General features: G+C 39.4%; 1 protein-coding gene across 1 annotated transcript; it reads right to left on the reverse strand.

The window, feature by feature from the left end:
* Positions 1-1473: 1473 nt before the first annotated feature.
* Positions 1474-17492, reverse strand: LOC139158185 (vomeronasal type-2 receptor 26-like). Its single transcript, XM_070735604.1, has 5 exons — positions 17451-17492; positions 12615-13391; positions 8099-8317; positions 4201-4330; positions 1474-2372 (listed from the first exon to the last, which is right to left on the reverse strand). Exons 1-5 carry the CDS (start codon positions 17490-17492, stop codon positions 1474-1476), a joined length of 2067 nt encoding a protein of 688 aa, XP_070591705.1.
* Positions 17493-20068: the final 2576 nt, after the last annotated feature.

A 20068-nucleotide genomic window follows, 5' to 3' on the forward strand; every position in this document is an offset into this window, starting at 1 on the left:
CAACAACAACAACAACAGAATTGAAAGGGACCTTATAATCCAACTCCCTGCTTAGGCAGGAAATCCTAATTAGGCAGGAAATCCAAATCAAATATTTTGTCTGAATATAAAATATCAGTTAATCATCAAAAGCCATCTCTTCTTTTATTTTTCATTTATCCTTCTTGCAAAGATGTGTATATTAGTGATAAGACTTTCAAGATTAAAACTAAGACTTTGAATGCCTGCAGATTTTGTATTTCTAATATCAGCATATTTGAGAGTATTACTATCAGTTGTCTGTTCTGAAAATATCAGTGAAAGTTAAGAAGATAACATGATTTCATATCATCAATATTGTTGTCAAATTATTTTCTCTAAAGCCTACTGGTCCAAACTTTAGACCCCATACAATAGGAGGTCAAGGATTTCTTACTCCCAGTTCAATACTGACTGGTATCTTCCTTGTAGAAAGGAAAAAAAACCAGTTCATTACAGAGCTGTCAATGCCTGTTCCATAAAACCTATATAGAAGCATACTATGGTTGATAATGAAGGCCACTGAGAGGTCAAGCAAAACCAGGATAGTTGCAGTACCCCCATTCCACTCCTGAGATAGGCCTCTTTTCTCCCTCCTGAAAAATTTAATGTGTTGAATTTAACTCTGAATTGAAACTCATTTCTGCTTATACTGCTGCTTATGTTTTGCTTGTAACTGCTACCATGTTGGAAAATCTGCTTCTGATATTGTAAATTCATCTGTTATTATGTATATAAAGAAGTTATTGAATCCTGTTGAATCAGTTTATTTATGTGTGCTTTCTGCTACATTATCCTACTGAAGCCCAATCTAAATTGTAGAGAAAATGAATCTCTGACTAATGTAGTAATTGAGAACTTTTATTTTACATTTAGGGCCTTTTTAAATTTGATGTGATTTCTTAAAAATGATCAACATGGAGAGTAGCTTGTTCACTAAATGACTGGAAATCACAGAAAGTAGAAAGTATTTTACAATCAGCAACAATCATCTGTTTCATTAATGCCGGTGAAAGTCTAATGACCAACTTGGAAGTAACCATTGATATTAAAGGTGTAGCTATTAGGTTTTTTAAATTAAATTTTATTCATTTTTCAATCTTTTCTTTAAAAACAATGATAAAATGATACTTTGAGTAATTCTGCATTATTACCTATTTCCATTTTCTCTATATAAACCACATATTTCTTTATATAACATCACTTATTTCCATTTTCTCTATACAAGATCACATTGTGTATATATATTATTTCTATTATCACATTTGTATTCAACATTTCTATTTATATATTTACATGTTATATTCAGTTATTAACTGTCATTTTTTATTTTTTCCTATTCTCAATCCACACAGGATAAACCCCTGTCCCAGGCCCGCCAGAGATCATCCATCAATGCGACCAAAGCAGTTTCCGTGCTGTAGCCAAAATAAAAGTTACTGCTTTCTACACAAATCATAGATTCTTGTGCCCCATTATATTTTTTCTCTGGTTCAAATCTGGCCTGAATAGGATAATGTAGCATTTGGGGAAAAAGATACAAGCCAAGAGACCAGCTCCAGAGGCCAAGATGGAGAAGATCTCCACGGCCACCATGAACTTCCCTCTGGTGCTCAAGTAGGTGGGAAGGAAGCTGATCCAAACACTGGAAAAGATCAGCATGCTAAAAGTAATGAACTTGGCCTCATTAAAGCTGCCAGGTAATTTCCTAGCCAGAAAGGCCACAGTGAAACTGAGAAGGGCCAGGAAACCCAGGTAGGCCAGGACAGTGTAAAACATTGAAGCTGAACCTTCCTTACATTCCAAGATGATCTCTCCAAACAAGGAGTTAAAGTCCAAGTTGGGAAATGGGGGAGAGGTTATCAGCCAGGTGGCAGAAAGAACTGCTTGGACCAGGGGACAGCCTAAAATAATGGAGTTGGTCAATAGCTTTCCTAAGAGTTTCCTTGTTTGGTTTCCTGGTTTGGTAGCCATGAAGGCCAGAACCACCATGACAGTTTTTGCCAACACAGAGGAAACTGCAAGAGAAAATACAATGGCAAAGGTAGTTTGTTGGAAGAGACAAGTAAACCTCTTGGGCTGACCAATGAAGAGGAAGGAGCACAAGAAGCAGAGCAGGAGGGAGACCAGGAGGATGTAGGTGAGATCTCGGTTGTTGGCCTTGACAATTGGTGTTTCACGATGTTGAAGGAAAATTGCCAGGATTGCCAAAGTGGTCACACAGAGAGAAAGAGTAAGAGACGTTAAAGAGTATCCCAGGGTATCTTGATAGGCAAGGAAGTGTATCTGCTTGCCAATGCAGTGGTCCTTGTTGGGATATTGGTCTTCAGGGCAGGGGTCACAGAAAGCTGCATCTAAAATCAAGACTTTACATTTCGTGGCATATCAAAAAAGAATAATCATCTCTTAATACTGATAACCTTGAGAATACATTAGCCAGAGGTAAGGATGCTTTTTGATACATTAGCCAGAGGTAAGGAGATAGCTAGATTGATTTTCTATTTCTCCAACAGATCTATCAATTTCCGGACAGAAAAAGGATACCCAAAATAATGAAAATTAAAACTCTCCTCAATGAAAAGATGGGTATCTGGATTTCCCAGTGGGTTGTTAAGATTAGAAAGTCTGGTAGGGAACCCATGAATTGGGTTGAAACTACTCTACCCTGAACTACCCTGAATTAAATTGCTGAGGATCAAGAAAAGTGGCCAAGGAGAAAAGATACAGGGTGCATTCCAAAAGTAATGCAACTATTTTTTTAAAGAAATTTATTGAACAGATTTGCACAAACACTTAAAATTCTTCAAAGTACTGTCCTTGGGCCTCTACACATTTTTCCAGTGACTCTGCCATGACTGATACACACCCTGGAAGGCTTCTTCGGGGACCTCTTGCAAGATCTTCGTCATGGCTGATTGGATCTCTTCTATGGATGAAATGGGTTCCTTTCAGGGCTGCCTTAATCTGAAGGAACAAAAAGAAGTCTGCTGGGGCGATGTCAGGACTATAGGGGAGGGGGTGGGGCAGTTTGGCACCTGGTGTTTGGCCAGGAACTCGTGGATTTCGTAGCGTGTTGTGGCAAGGCGCGTTGTCGTGATGGAGTTGCCAGGTAGCAGAGATGTCTTTTCTCGTCCTGATGACCCTTTTTCGGAGTCTTTCCAGCACATCCACATAGTAGGCAGCCTTAACTGTCTGTCCTTGAGGAACAAACTCCTTATGGACCACCCCTTTACTGTCGAAAAAGACAATGAGCATTGTTATCCCTTTTGATTTGCTTATTCTTGCCTTTTTAGGCTTGGGGGACTGGTAGGTGTGCCACTCAGAGCTTTGGCATTTTGTTTTGGGTCGTATTCAGAAACCCAGGTTTCATCACCAGTGATGACACTGTCCAAATAATCAGGTTCAATTTCTATACTTTGCAAAAGTTCACTTGAAATTTCCGCTCGTTTGGTCTTTTGGTCTGACAACACCTTGGGCATGAGGTTGGAGCGCACTTTCCTCATTGCTAAATCTTCAGTAACAATGCGAAACACAACAGTAGATGACAAGTTCAGTTCATTGGCAACCATCTTGATACTCAATTGACGGTCAGAGTCCAACAATTGTTGAACATGAGCCACATTGTTGTCAGTTTTGCTGGTTGACAGCCGTCCAGAGTGTTGTTCATTGTTAACCTCTTCCCGCCCCTCCTTAAAGGTCTTTAGCCACCTCAAACCTTGTGAGTAGGACAGAGCAGAGTCCCTGTAAGACTCACAAATCATTTTATTAGTCTCCTCAAGAGATTTTTTCAGTTTAGCACAAAACTTAATCGCGTAACATTGCTCGATCGTTGATTCCATTTTTTGTGACACGGTTGGCGCACAGAGGTTTACAATAACTGACATCCTGTCACTTCCACAGCTTGGAGAGCACGGAGACCAGTTTCGTGGCAAAGCTTAGTGTCCCCCCCACCTACTCCAAGTGCTTCGGTCCCACTCCGACCAATAGGAGCGGCGTGGGAAATTCAATTGCATTACTTTTGGAAAGCACCCTGTAGTTTAGATCTATAAACTCAGAGGTTCTGCTGAAAAGTATAAATATGATGAAAAATGTAATCTGCCAAAAACGGCAAATAAGTTGATATTTGTTTCTACTAAACAATTCCCCTGATCCTGAAAAATCTACATTTGAAATCTGCTCTACCTGTCTGGTTAGAAATGGTCCCTTCTGGACATGGGTCACATTGGTAGCAGCAAACCTGCTCGCCTTCTGGAACTCTTCTCCTCTCTCCTGCCTGGCACCTCTTCAGGCCACACCTGGCAAAGGGCACCTTCTAAAACAGAAAAAGTAAAAATATAAGAGGGGCTAAGAAATCTAAATGCCCCTTTTATTCACTTCTACTTCACTACTTCCATCTTCAAATATCTTCAAAAGAAATGGTCAACCAAAGTCTATCAAATCCAGGAAAAGCTATGGAGGTGTTTAAGGACAGTTTTTCTCTTACCGATTGTTCTCTCGGGCTCTCTGGTAGAATCCGACCAAAAATTGACAGGTACAAAGTTCACACACACACACGTTTGAAAATTCAAAACAATGTTCTTTATAATGAAAATTCACTTAAACCAAGCCCTCTTTTGGTATAGCAAAGAGCACTCAGCTCCAAACAAACTGGTAATTTGTACAAGACCCTTCTCAGTTCTGTGATACTTAGCTTGCAGCTGTGAGGCAATTCAGAGTCCTTCTTCTTTCACAAAGTGAAACACACTTTGCTCTGGTTTAGTTTCAAAGCGGGGAAAAATCAGCACACAAAAAGTCAAAGTCAGTAAAGCAGTCACGAAACACAACGATCAGATAATCCTCCACAATGGCCAAACCCACAGGCTGCTCTTTATAGCAGCCTCACTAATGACCACAGCCCCACCCAACCACAGGTGGCCTCATTTTCTTTGATAATCATCTCTCAGTTGTTGTTGCCTACGCATCTGAAATGACCGAGAAATATGGTTTCTAACTACTATTCTTTATTCACAGCAGGAGGTTAACCAGCCGCAGTAACACTTTCACTCTGGCGCGTGCCTGACAGAAAACGCGTAAGACCGGAGGCACTTCTATTTATACTGTTCAGCCCAGCAACAAGCGGCGGCTGACAGCTAAGTAATATTGGCGCCAAACTATAGCAGCCAATAGGAAACAGGTAAACAATTCCTTTTACATTTGATGATTTCTGCTTAACAACTACTTATTTAAACTTTACCATCAGCTTCCTCTTTTCTTCAGTTGATGCAGAACAAAAGGTGACCTTGGTCCAAAGAAAGGAATTTGTTGTGTCTAGTAATTATACTCTTACTCACTGTCCCTCCCAAAAGCCCTTAAAGCTAAACTACTGTGGCAGGCCAAACTCTCTGAATCCACACGATGGCTTCGGCCTGACAGCTGATTTATTTCAACCCCTTGCTGGACAAATTGCTTTTTCTCTTCTTTACTTTTAGAAACATAGAAACATAGAACACTGACGGCAGAAAAAGACCTCATGATCCATCTAGTCTGCCCCTATACTATTTTTTGTATTTTATCTTAGGATGGATCTATGTTTATCCCAGGCATGTTTAAACTCAGTTACTGTGGATTTACCAACCACATCTGCTGGAAGTTTGTTCCAAGGATCTACTACTCTTTCAGTCAAATAATATTTTCTCATGTTGCTTTTGATCTTTCCCCCAACTAACTTCAGATTGTGTCCCCTTGTTCTTGTGTTCACTTTCCTATTAAAAACACTTTCCTCCTGGACCTTATTTAACCCTTTGACACATTTAAATGTTTCGATCATGTCCCCCCTTTTCCTTCTGACCTCCAGACTATACAGATTGAGTTCATTAAGTCTTTCCTGATACGTTTTATGCTTAAGACCTTCCACCATTCTTGTAGCCCGTCTTTGGACCCGTTCAATTTTGTCAATATCTTTTTGTAGGTGAGGTCTCCAGAACTGAACACAGTATTCCAAATGTGGTCTCACCAGTGCTGTATATAAGGGGATCACAATCTTCTTTTTAATATATGTTGTTCTGGATAACTTGAATCCCTTCCATACAGAAAACATGACAATGTTCAGGGGTGTGAACCGATATTAGACTCTTACTACTGGATTCTTTATTTTTTGAACTTGCAAGATGCCTGGAGTTCATTTCTATTGAATTTTTCCTCATAATTTTGGACTGAAATACAGAGGAAAACATACTTTTTTTTTTCTTTGCTCCCTGATTAAGTTTCACAGATTAAAATGGCTGAACATAAAATGGTTGAAACGTAAGATAGAAGGCTGGGGAAATATGAAGCTTCTAGCTGGATTTGTCTTAAAAACACGATCAAGTTTAATTTTAATTTTATTGGATTTATATGCTTCCCCTCTCTGAGGACTCATTAGATCAAACTCTAATGAATGTCCAAACCATGTTAAGATATGAAGCTTTATCTTTGTATAAAGATATATGCAAAGCAGATTTCTTCTGTTGTTGAAAACGAATGTTGTATAAAACTCATCACCTCGAGGCTCGACTACTGTAATGCTCTCTACATGGGGCTACCTTTGAAAAGTGTTCAGAAACTTCAGATCGTGCAGAATGCAGCTACGAGAGCAATCATAGGCTTTTCCAAATATGCCCATGTTACACCAACACTCCGCAGTCTGCATTGGTTGCCGATCAGTTTCCGGTCACAATTCAAAGTGCTGGTTATGACCTATAAAGCCCTTCATGGCACCGGACCAGATTACCTCCGGGACCGCCTTTTGCTGCACGAATCCCAGCGACCAATTAGGTCCCCCAGAGTGGGTCTTCTCCGGGTCCCGTCAACTAAGCATTGCCACTTGGTGGGCCCCGGCCCTCTGGAACCAACTCCCCCCAGAGATTAGAATTGCCCCCACCCTTCTTGCCTTTCGTAAGCTACTTAAAACCCACCTCTGCCACCAGGCATGGGGGAACTGAGATACTCTTTCCCCCTAGGCTGTTACAATTTTATGCCTGGTATGTCTGTATGTCTGTTTGGTTTTTATTATAATGGGTTTTTAATGGCTTTTAGTATTGGATTATTATTATATGCTGTCTTATTATTACTATTAGCTGCCCCGAGTCTTTGGAGAGGGGCGGCATACAAATCCAATAAATAAATGAATGAATGAATGAATGAATGAATAAAAACAGCCATAACTAGGAAAATGTAGAATTGGGAAGGAGAATTTCAATGACTTAAAACTGCATTAGTGGAATCATATTTTAGGTATGTGTGATTTATATGTTTGTCTTGTATGTTGTTTTGTTTTTAACTTGGAAAATTTCAATAAAAATTAAATTAAAAAAAGAATATTAATGCTGTAGTAGTATATTAATCCACATTCTGTAGAAGGGATAATATGTGTATAATGTCAGGGTAATTTGACGCACGTTTTTAAATTAATAGACTGTTTTATGTTTTGTGGTTTTTTTCCCCCTTTATGTCTTCTTGGAGGTTTTTTTTTTTTTTTTGTACAGGTGAAACTTGAAAAATTAGAATATCGTTCAAAAGTTCATTTATTACAGTAATGAAACTTAAAAGGTGAAATGTATTATATGAGAGATCCTCATTACATGCAAGACAATGTAGTTCAAACCATGATTTGTCATAATTATGATGATTATGGGGTACAGCTCATGAAAACCCCAAATCCACCATCTCAGAAAATTAGAATATTACATGCGATCAATAAAAAAAGTATTGTACATAGAACAATATCGGACCTCTGAAAAGTATAAGCATGCTTATGTACTCAGTTCTTGCTTTGGGCCGGTTGTGCAGCAATTACTGCCTCAATGCAGAGGTATTCAATGCACAATATTCTAATTTTTCAAGTTTCACCTGCATTTTGTATTTTAACTTTGTTCTGAACAAAATAAAAAAAAATACATATGTATGCAAATCAGATCTGAAGCCTGTTACACACAAACCTGATTTTTCATCCAATGGTTACCAAGGTTTCTGATTTAGTAACTTGATTTCCAGTAAGGAGGGAGTTTTCAGCCCACATAAGAGAATGAATCTTTTGTAGAATTTAATTAATCTTCCAGCTCACCTTTCTCACCCAGACAATTGCTTCAGAATTGATGGCAAAATCCTGGCCTGGGAGAGCCCAAGGATCTATCTGTCCAACTTTCACAGGGATAAAAGATAAATTGGGGAAGAGAACCCAGTTGAGAAGATCATAACTTGCAGATCCCAGTCCATTTTCTGAGAAGGAGATTTCATCTCCAGCACTGTTGTTGAACTGGACATTCTTCAAATAGGGAAGAAGCTAAAAGAAAAGAGACCTTCAGAAATTGGAGTAATAGGTTAAAGGACACAAATGAGACATCATGACTTCTACAGTAACTTTATGGACAGTGAAGGGCTACCAACTTTTTTAATGCCACACTGTGGGTGTGGCTTATGCAGGACACCCTCCATTTTCTTTCAACATCTTTCATGCAGATTGGGTGCTGTGGGGGGGGGGGAGCTCCATTTTTGCTACCCTACTGTGTTCCCCTCCATTTGGGCAGCAGCCCAACCCTGGTTATGGAATGACATCAAATTTCTAACTACTCATCCTACAAAGAAACTATTTTCTGCTATAAATGTTGCTGTCTTACAACAGTGTGTTCAATGTAACACATTGCAAAGTAAATGCATGACATGGGTCAGACAGTATGCTAAGCCATAGAAACTAAACCAATGTTAAAATAAACTGAGTTGTGCATCTTCTTAAAAAGTAACACAAGTTTGGAACATGTGGGGAGATTTGCCCCAAGAACTACCAAAAGTCGGACATGACTTTTCTTGCAGATGTTTTTATACCGAGCTAGGCAACATCATCAGTGCTAGTGAGGAGTGGGTTTTGCTCTCAATTTATATTCTGGTGGCTTGCACTGTCACTTTTGGTAGGGGCAGTCTTAGACATTCTTTGGTTGGCATGTTATTGGTGGCTCTTTGGCAGTTTCTTGATTTCTTGATTTACTTGAAGGTTGGTCTGACCTTGGAGTTCATCTATGCTGATCAGAGTGCTGATGACTAGTGGAGAGATTAAGACTAGGTGTAAAAATAGATTGATTTGGAAATGTGTATGTTATTGATACATTTTCAAGGTATATTTGTTGATGTTCATATGAAAATGTGGAGGAAAAATGTATTTTAAAAAAACTTTGAAGTACTTTAAGTAAGATCTTTCCTACAAGAATCTGATGGACAACTGGTTTGATTTATTTCTCTTTCCCACCCTATTTTCTTTCAATAAAACATTACAGTATTCCCTCACTTTTTGTGGGGGATGCGTTCTGAGACCGCCTGCAAAAGTCGAATTTCCGCGAAGTAGAGATGCAGACGTAAATACACTATTTTTGGCTATGGACAGTGTCACAAGCCTTCCCTTAACACTTTAAACCCCTCAATTGCAATTTTCCATTCCCTTAGCAACCATTCAGATTATTACTCACGATATTTATTTATTAAAGTCTATTTAAAATAATATTTATTGAAGGCAGACGAAAGTTTGGCGATGACATATGATGTGATCGGGTGGGAAAAACCGTGGCATAGGGAAAAAACCCGCAAAGTATTTTTTAATTAATATTTTTAAAAAACTGTGGTATAGACTTTTCACGAAGTTTGAACGTGCGAAAATCGAGGGAACGCTGTACAGGGGTGATAGTCACTTGCTTTCCCTATTGGTTTGCAAATGTGAGCATGCGTGCATGGTTGGTTTTCTCACATGCACTCTGTAGATGCATGCATCTGGCCTTTGTGCATCTGATTTTCTGGGGTGCATGCCTTTCATGCATGTGCCCGGCCTCAAAAATATGTGTAAATAGGATGACCGCCTTCTGCCGCATGAATACCAGCGACCGGTTACGTCCCACAGAGTTGGCCTTCTCCGGGTCCCGTCGGTTAGATAATGCCATTTGGTGGGGCCTAGAGGAAGAGCCTTCTTTGTGGGGAGCCCGGCCCTCTGGAATCAGCTCCCTCCAGAGATTCGCACTGCCCTCACCCTCCTTGCCTTTCGCAAGAGTCTCAATACTCATTTATGTTACCCGTCATGGGGCAATTAGATCAAGCCCCCTTCTTCTGGTAATCCACATTACTAGATGTAATGTGTGGTTGTGAATGAATTGGCTGATTATATTATATTATATTATATTATATTATATTATATTATATTATATTAATTATATTATATTATATTATATTATATTATATTATATTATATTATATTATATTATTATATTATATATTATTGATTTTAGTAGTAATTTTTAATTATTAGATTTGTTGTTATGTTGTTTGGTATCTTGTGAGCCACCCCGAGTCTTCGGAGTGGGGCAGCATACAAATCTAATAAGTAAAAACAAATAAATAAATAATGATAATGATGGGTGCACCTGTGATTTCCACTACCAGTTCAGGCAAACCATCTCAAACTGGCTGAATACCACCTCTGTCTTACTTACTTACTTACTTACTTACTTACTTACTTACTTACTTACTTACTTACTTACTTACTTGAGTTGAAAGGGACCTTACAGGTCATCAAGTCCAACCCCCTGCTTAAGCAGGAAACTCTACACCTCCCCAGCCAGATGGCAGTCCAGTCTCCTATTGAAAACTTCCAGAGTAGGGGCATTCACCACTTCTGCTGGCAGGCCCTTCTACTGGTTAATCGCTCTGACCATCAGGAAGTTCTTCCTTATCTCCAGGTTGAATCTCTCCTTGGTCAGCTTCCAACCGTTGTTCCTCTGGTGCCCTGGAAAATAGCAAGAACCCCTCCTCTCTGTGGCAACCCCATAAGTACCTGTATACCACTGTCATGTCCCCCCTGGCCCTTCTTTTCTCTAGGCTATCCGTACCCAATTCCAGCAACCTGTCTTCATATGGCTTGGTCTCTAGTCCCCTTATCAGTTTAGTTGCTCTTTTTTGCACCCTTTCCAGAGTCTCTATGTCTCTTTTGAAGTTTGGTGACTTAATTCATGTCAGTCCTTGAGCCATTTCCCCCAGGCATCTCCAGGGCTGCCGTAGAAAGGGGAATTCAAGTTGTGGGACTGGGAGAGGGAAAGTAGAACTAGCTGGGGGATTGTAGTCATAATAAAATTCTTCTGAGAACCAAGGACATTCTCTCCAGGTGTGAGGTGGTGGGACCTGAGATCAAGTGACCCCTTGGACTGTAACCTCATTGGACCATGTGATGATAACATGGGCAGGGGAAAAGAAAATTTGACTTTTGAATAGGGGAAAAACTGAGGGGGAGTTTAGAGCCAGGTTTTCCCAGATGTGCCAATATGACGTGCCTAATAAACCTATATTATTATTATTATTATTATTATTATTATTATTATTATTATTATTATTAATTTATTATTTGGATTTGTATGCCGCCCCTCTCCGAAGATATTATTATTATTATTATATTATTATATTATTATTATTATTATTATTATTATTATTATTATTATTATTATGTCAATACAACACAGCAAACAAGATCACTATGCTGGATTTCATATTTCATCACCAGTTGGGCGCTTCCCAAGCACCTAGGACTGTGTGTTGTAGTGGCAAATTATGTTTGTCGATCCCAGTAAAGCGGCCTTTGGCAATTGACAGATGGAGATTCTTTGGCCCTGCGCCCAGCGTGCCAAGTACCACTGGGACCACTTTCACTGGCTTATGCCATAGTCGTTGCAGCTCGATTTTTAGATCTTCGTATTTCATTAATTTCTCTAGCTGCTTCTCCTCAATTCTGCTCTCTCCTGGGATTGCGATGTCGATGATTCATACTTTCTTTTTCTCCACAATCAGGATGTCTGGTGTGTTATGCTTCAGAATTTGGTTAGTCGGAAGTCAGAAGTCCCACAGAAGTTTTGCTTGCTCATTTTCAACCACTTTTTCGGGCTTATGATTCCACCAGTACTTTGCCACTGGTAAATGGTAGTTCCGGCACAAGTTCCAGTGGATCATCTGGAACTTGTGCCGGAACTACCATTAATTATTATTGTTATTGTTATTATTATTATTGTTGTTGTTATTTAGATTTGTATGCCGCCCCTCTCCGAAGACTCGGAGCAGCTCACAATACGGATAAAAATTTTGACAAATCCAATACTAAACATCTAAAAACCCATATCATCAAAAGCCATACAAGTCAATCATACGATACATAAATAAATCACATTAGCCTGGGGATACCTCAAATACCCCATGCCTGGCGGCATAGGTAGGTCTTCAGTAACTTATGAAAAGCAAGGAGGGTGGGGGCAGTTCAAATCTCTGGGGAAGAGTTGATTCCAGAGGGCCAGGGCCACCACAGAGAAGGCTGTTCCCCTGGGGCTCTCCACATGACATTATTTAGTCGATGGGACCTGGAGAAGGCCAACTCTGTGGGACCTTATCGGCCACTGGGAATCATGCAGCAGAAGATGGTCCCAAAGGTATACTGGTCCGATGCCATGTAGGGCTTTATAGGTCATTGCCAAATAAATATAGATATTTATTTCAAGAAATACACCTGGGGAGCTTCCTACCTAGAGATCCGTAGAATGGATTTAAAAAACCCTTACATAAATTACCTGCCATGACTGGACATTTGAGATCATCTTTCCACGTCTTAACATGGCTGCTTGCCCTATGGATCCATGCATTGCATGTAGTGCATGTGCCACAGCATAAATGGCATTGTAGATTTTGTAACTTTCACCTGTCATGCATGCTTCAAACACATAAGATGGCAGATTCTGTACATTCTCCTTTCCTGTACATTGTGTTTCCCCCTTTGAAGGGATCTTGCCAGGCTTGTGGATGTTGCAGTTGAAGACCTTTTCCCACCAAAGTGGGAGAAAGAAATCCCCTTGAAGGTTCAAAGGGTCTAAGGATGTGAGAAAATGGTTGAATTCTGAGACATCCTTGGTGTGGTCCCTGAAATGCAAAGCCCCATGGAAGGGCTTTATACCTTGCAATAAATATCGAGATCTCATCACATTAAGTTTCCAATTGGATGTCAAGATCCAAACTTTCAGAAATGATGCATTTCTCCGTGATTCATAAACAAACGCAACCGCTTGTACATTTGCAATAGCACTGGAGTCTCCAAACAGAACAATCACTTCACTTTTAGACCAAGTGTTGAAAACATGAACTAATTTCGACCCTGAAGTAGCATAAAAATCAGATTTCATCACTTCAGTGAAAGCCAAGCAGATTTCTTTCTCCTTGAGCATTGGCACCAGAGATGAGATGAAACGTTCTCCATTGTCATTCTCCGGGGCCACCAGCCCAACCCAGTTCCACTGGAAATACACGAGCAGCTGGACTAAACCCACATACTGAGGAGATTCCTTGGGATTGATCTGGAAGAAGGAAGGATAAACTCTTCTGCCTCCCTGAGTGAACTCAGAGCCAACACCGAGCTAGAGAAAGTGAAAATCCTCTGTAAGGGACAAAATACAGTTTAATGGTGATTTCAAGGGTTCCCATTGTGTGTTTTATAGAAACATAGAAGACTGACGGCAGAAAAAGACCCCATGGTCCATCTAGTCTGCCCTTTTACTATTTCCTGTATTTTATCTTACAATGGATATATGTTTATCCCAGGCATGTTTAAATTCGGTTACTGTGGATTTACCAACCACGTCTGCTGGAAGTTTGTTCCAAGGATCTACTACTCTTTCAGTAAAATAATACTTTCTCATGTTGCCTTTGATCTTTCCCCCAACTAACTTCAGATTGTGTCCCCTTGTTCTTGTGTTCACTTTCCTGTTAAAAACACTTCCCTCCTGAACCCTATTTAACCCTTTAACATATTTAAATGTTTCGATCATGTCCCCCCTTTTCCTTCTGTCTTCCAGACTATACAGATTGAGTTCATTAAGTCTTTCCTGATACGTTTTATACTTCAGACCTTCCACCATTCTTGTAGCCCGTCTTTGGACCCGTTCAATTTTGTCAATATCTTTTTGTAGGTGAGGTCTCCAGAACTGAACACAGTACTCCAAATGTGGTCTCACCAGCGCTCTATATAAGGGGATCACAATCTCCCTCTTCCTGCTTGTTATACCTCTAGCTATGCAGCCAAGCATCCTACTTGCCTTTCCTACTGCCCGACCACACTGCTCACCCATTTTGAGACTGTCAGAAATCACTACCCCTAAATCCTTCTCTTCTGAAGTTTTTGCTAACACAGAACTGCCAATGCAATACTCAGATTTAGGATTCCTTTTCCCCAAGTGCATTATTTTACATTTGGAAACATTAAACTGCAGTTTCCATTGCTTTGACCATTTATCTAGTAACGCTAAATCATTTACCATATTACAGACCCCTCCAGGAATATCAACCCTATTGCACACTTTAGAGTCATCGGCAAATAGGCAAACCTTCCCTACCAAACCTTCCCCTATGTCACTCACAAACATATTAAAAAGAATAGGACCCCAGCAATCAGTTTTATCCACTTTGAGTGGGAAGATTACTTCTCCCTTTCTTTCTCTCTTGCTTAGAAGAGCCACCAGTTACCTATTTTACCTGGTAGCTATAGAGCAGAAGTCAAAGGAACAAACTGCCAATTTATTTTTTATTTTTTAAATAATTTTTATTATATTACAAGGATTAAAAAAGAAGGGCAAGTATATATTGTTTTACATCGTTATTTCGGAACATAGTCATAATTATATAATTCTTGTGTTTGATTTCTAGGTATTTTGTACAAGTATTTCATATCGTTTCAAAGCATAATCATCATTATATCATCGTAAAAATTAAATTCTAAACTTTCTATACAAATACTTTGTACACTACTGTCTTTCATTGCCCTCCTCCCCCTCTTTGAACTGTTTTGTAACAGTTCCAAATTTCTTTGAGTATTGGCGTGCGGCATATGGCGGCTGCGGTTCTTAAAATTTTGTTTTGTCATACACTCTATCTAAAATCAGTTTGGATTGATCTTAATATCAAATTATTGGATAGTTCAATGGATTTGCAGCTGGCTGAAGCATAGACATCAGAGAGTTATTGTTAATGGCGAGTATTCTGAGCAGAGTCAGGTTACAAGCGGTGTGCCACAAGGGTCTGTTCTGGGTCCTATTCTTTTTAATATGTTTGTGAGTGACATAGGGGAAGGTTTGGTAGGGAAGGTTTGCCTATTTGCCGATGACTCTAAAGTGTGCAATAGGGTTGATATTCCTGGAGGGGTCTGTAATATGGTAAATGGTTTAGCTTTACTAGATAAATGGTCAAAGCAATGGAAACTGCAGTTTAATGTTTCCAAATGTAAAATAATGCACTTGGGGAAAAGGAATCCTCAATCTGAGTATTGTATTGGCAGTTCTGTGTTAGCAAATACTTCAAAAGAAAAGGATTTAGGGGTAGTGATTTCTGACAGTCTCAAAATGGGTGAACAGTGCAGGCGGTAGGGAAAGCAAGTAGGATGCTAGGCTGCATAGCTAGAGGTATAACAAGCAGGAAAAGGGAGATTATGATCCCGCTATATAGAATGCTGGTGAGACCACATTTGGAATACTGTGTTCAGTTCTGGAGACCTCACCTACAAAAAGATATTGACAAAATTGAACGGGTCCAAAGACGGGCTACAAGAATGGTGGAAGGTCTTAAGCATAAAACGTATCAGGAAAGACTTAATGAACTCAATCTGTATAGTCTGGAGGACAGAAGGAAAAGGGGGACATGATCGAAACATTTAAATATATTAAAGGGTTAAATAAGGTCCAGGAGGGAAGTGTTTTTAATAGGAAAGTGAACACAAGAACAAGGGGACACAATCTGAAGTTAGTTGGGGGTAAGATCAAAAGCAACATGAGAAAATATTATTTTATTGAAAGAGTAGTAGATCCTTGGAACAAACTTCCAGCAGACGTGGTAGATAAATCCACAGTAACTGAATTTAAACATGCCTGGGATAAACATAGATCCATCCTAAGATAAAATACAGAAAATAGTATAAGGGCAGACTAGATGGACCAGGAGGTCTTTTTCTGCCGTCAGACTTCTATGTTTCTATGTTTTTAATAATTTTCAGAACTGCCAATTTAATATAGAGAACAAACCACAAGGAAATGTGCAAAGAAATGATAAACTTACATTAAACTTACATTTTACTGATAAAGAAATAAAGGGAGACTAGTATAGAACTATTTCAAGCTACGTATTTTGTTCTCATCAGCTGGACATACCCTTCTTGGATTCGAACTTGGGCTATTTGCATGCTAGGCAGTTGTTTTAACCTCCAACTGATGCGATCTAAATAACTTGAAAATAGTTTGTTGGGAAAGTGACTGCCAGCCTGGCCCTGGATTGGGGATGAAAGGTGCAAGGGAAGCAGTATCCCCCCCTCTCATATTTTGAATAAGATAAATTAAACACTACAAAACACATAGAAGAAAAAGGAAGGGAAAAGGGAAATTCCCCCTTTATACTAACAGCAATCAACCATAATGTATATCACCTCATGAATGAATCAGCACTCTTTGATTCATATATCAATTATAATTGGGTGTTCTGGTTTATTGTACACTGTTCCAGCTATTAAGTTCAATATTCCAACAATTTATTTTTCAGATTTATATCAATATCTATTTCTGGCTATATAAAAATGTACCGGCATATAAAATATAAAAATAAATTCAACTATAGGAAGCATTATCTAAGTCACATTGTCAGACGTGTTAGAACTGAGGTGACAGTTTTGAAACATGTAACCATAGAAACATAGAAGATTGACGACAGAAAAAGACCTCATGGTCCATCTAGTCTGCCCATATACTATTTCCTGTATTTGTATCTGAGTTTCAAGCATCTACTACTCTTTCAGTCAAATAATATTTTCTCATGTTGCTTCTGATCTTTCCCCCAATTAACCTCAGATTGTGTCCCCTTGTTCTTGTGTTCACTTTCCTATTAAAAACACTTTCCTCCTTAACCTTATTTAACCTTTTAACATAGTTAAATGTTTCGATCATGTCCCCGATTTCCTTTCTGTCCTCCAGACGATACAGATTGAGTTCATGAAGTCTTTCCTGATAGGTTTTATGTTTAAAACCTTCCACTATTTTTGTAGCCTGTCTTTGGACCTCTTCAATTTAATTAATATCTTTTTGTAGGGGAGGTCTCCAGAACTGAACACAGTATTCAAATGTGGTCTCACCAGCGCTGTATACAGCGAGATCACAATCTCCCTCTTTCTGCTTGTTATACCTCTAGCTATGCAGCCAAGCATTCTACTCACTTTCCCTACCACCTGACCACACTGTTCTCCCATTTTCAGACAGAAATAACTACCCCTAAATCCTTCTCTTCTGTGAATGATGAAGCCCTCACCCCCATCCCTTCACTTTCATCCTTGGCTTCTGTGTATCTTTCTGTTGTTTCTCCCTTCGTTGTTGTATCCCCCTTACCTGTGGTACCTTGAAGATGCTGAAGATGGAGGCTATCAGCATTGAGGATTTGGAGTTGTCCCCCCCCAATGACAGAGAGCAGACGGTCCTGCCGGTCACATTTATAACCTGGAATCATTTGGCCTCGTGTGGAGAGCAGGGAGAGGCTGAATAAAGAAATATTCCTCTCAGTCTGGTGATTTTCATAGATTTGAAAGCCAATAGTGATGTTGGGGAAGAGAACTAAATCCTTGTTGACTTCTGTAACTGCAAACATTAAGGCCAGGACCTGCTGGAAGTTCTTGGGTATGACTCTATAGTTAGGGGGGGAAAACATTAGGGAACATTACAAGGAAGCTAATGTCTGTGTTGACATATTTATTGTTTGCAACAGGAAGTTCCAAGTTTCATTGAGTTTTTTAAAATAAATATTCTTTTTATTAAACCTCTATGGTTTAGAGCAGTGGTTCTCAGCCTTTCTAATGCCACGACCCCTTAATACAGTTCCTCATGTTGTGGTGACCCCCAGCCATAAGTCTAGCCCCAATTCTCCCAACAGAGCTTTAAGCTGATTGACAGTAAGGTCAGAGGGACACCCCCACTGTAAACACCTGATTGGTTGGATTGCAAAAATATAATAATAATAACAGAGTTGGAAGGGACCTTGGATGTCTTCTAGTCCATCCTCCTGCTTAGGCAGGAAACCCTACATTATTTCAGACAGTTGGTTATCCAACATCTGCTTAAAAACTTCCAGTGTTGGGGCATTCACAACTTCTGGAGGCAAGCTGTTCAACTGATCAACCATTCTGATATGTTCAAAGGCACATAGCATTAGTTCCTAACACCATGGGAAATTTGTCTTTCCCCATGGTCTTAGGCAACCCCAGTGAAACTGTTGTTTGATGCCCAGGTTGAGAACCACTGGTTTAGAGAGAAAGGAGAAAATTCTATCTTCATATCATGGACCATTTTTATGCAATTTCCATCACCCTCCCTTCTCCACTTTGCTTAAGTGATTGTAATTGTGTCATTCTTAGAGCAGCTTCTTTAGGTCTGATAATCACAAGGCTCCAGCGGGAGGGTCACAAGACATATTTAAGTATAAGTCCAAAAATAAATCAATAAATTTATGAGAAACACTGATTGCAAAACTGAGTGATTTTGGCAGTACCTTACTTTGGAAAAGGACTGAGCTTTCAGGGTTTTTTCACCGTGGTTTTACATCCAAATTAATTAATATTATAGGTCAACTTTGTCACTAAGTCAGCCAAGTCTATAAAGTGCTGTGCCTCCCCATTTTTTAAGGTTTATAATGATCATGATGAAGACTTCTGGAAAAAGATGAATTCTAGCCTCTTTCTTAGAAACATAGAAGACTGACGGCAGACAAAGACCTCATGGTCCATCTAGTCTGCCCTTATACTATTTCCTGTATTTTATCTTACAATGGATATATGTTTATCCCAGACATGTTTAAATTCAGTTACTGTGGATTTACCAACCATGTCTGCTGGAAGTTTGTTCCAAGGATCTACTACACTTTCAGTAAAATAATATTTTCTCATGTTGCTTTTGATCTTTCCCCGAACTAGCTTCAGATTGCGTCCCCTTGTTCTTGTGTTCACTTTCCTATTAAAAACACTTCCCTCCTGAACCTTATTTAACCCTTTAACATATTTAAATGTTTTGATCATGTCCCCCCTTTTCCTTCTGTCCTCCAGACTATACAGATTGAGTTCATGAAGTCTTTCCTGATACGTTTTATGCTTAAGACCTTCCACCATTCTTGTAGCCCGTCTTTGGACCCATTCAATTTTGTCAATATCTTTTTGTAGGTGAGGTCTCCAGAACTGAACACAGTATTCCAAATGGAGTCTCACCAGCACTCTATAGAAAGGAATCACAATCTCCCTCTTCCTGCTTGTTATACCTCTAGCTATGCAGCCAAGCATCCTACTTGCTTTTCCTAACACCAGACTGCACTGTTCACCCATTTTGAGACTGTCAGAAATCACTACCCCTAAATCCTTCTCTTCTGAAGTTTTTGCTAACACAGAACTGTCAATGCAATACTCAGATTGAGGATTCCTTTTCCCCAAGTGTATTATTCTTGAGTTTGACAAATATTTGAATAATAATAATATTTATGGTCACTGCACAATATATGTACAATGAGATTGGTGGAGCTCTCTCAGTGCACAATACAACAATGCAACAATACAATGCAACCACCCCAACACAATACAACACAATAAACGTTCCCTCGGAGAATCATTTCTGAAAGGAAGCCCTGAATTCTAAACAAAGAAAATGATCATCTGAAACTTTCCCCTCCAGGTGAAACTTACAAGAATTTATCAATAAGGAGGAATGGGTTGTTTTGAAAATCTGGGCGTTTGGGGAACATAGAAGCTGCCAGGGGTAAATTTCCCCCAATAATCAGATCACCAGGTCTGTAATAATTCCAGCCATCCTGCTTCTGGAAAGGGTTTTTCCACACACATAAAGTTTGCATCCTCTTAGCAAAAGTTGGGAGGCAGAAGAGCAGCAGCAGAAGAGGAGGGCCAGCCATTCTTCTCACCCTCCCTCCTAGATGAGAAATCAAGATTTATGCAGTAACTGAATTGCTGGTGGCA

The sequence above is a fragment of the Erythrolamprus reginae genome, chromosome 1 (genome assembly GCF_031021105.1).
Source record: "Erythrolamprus reginae isolate rEryReg1 chromosome 1, rEryReg1.hap1, whole genome shotgun sequence".
Classification (NCBI taxonomy): domain Eukaryota; kingdom Metazoa; phylum Chordata; class Lepidosauria; order Squamata; family Dipsadidae; genus Erythrolamprus; species Erythrolamprus reginae.

Coding starts and splice junctions, on each gene's coding strand:
- LOC139158185 (XM_070735604.1), bottom strand. CDS start 17,492: ATGCTGATAGCCTCCATCTTCAGCATCTTCAAGGTACCACAG. Junction 8,318..12,614: donor CAAATGTCCAGTCATGGCAG/GTAATTTATGTA, acceptor CTTTTCTTTTAG/CTTCTTCCCTATTTGAAGAA. Junction 4,331..8,098: donor CAATTGTCTGGGTGAGAAAG/GTGAGCTGGAAG, acceptor TTTCTGTTTTAG/AAGGTGCCCTTTGCCAGGTG.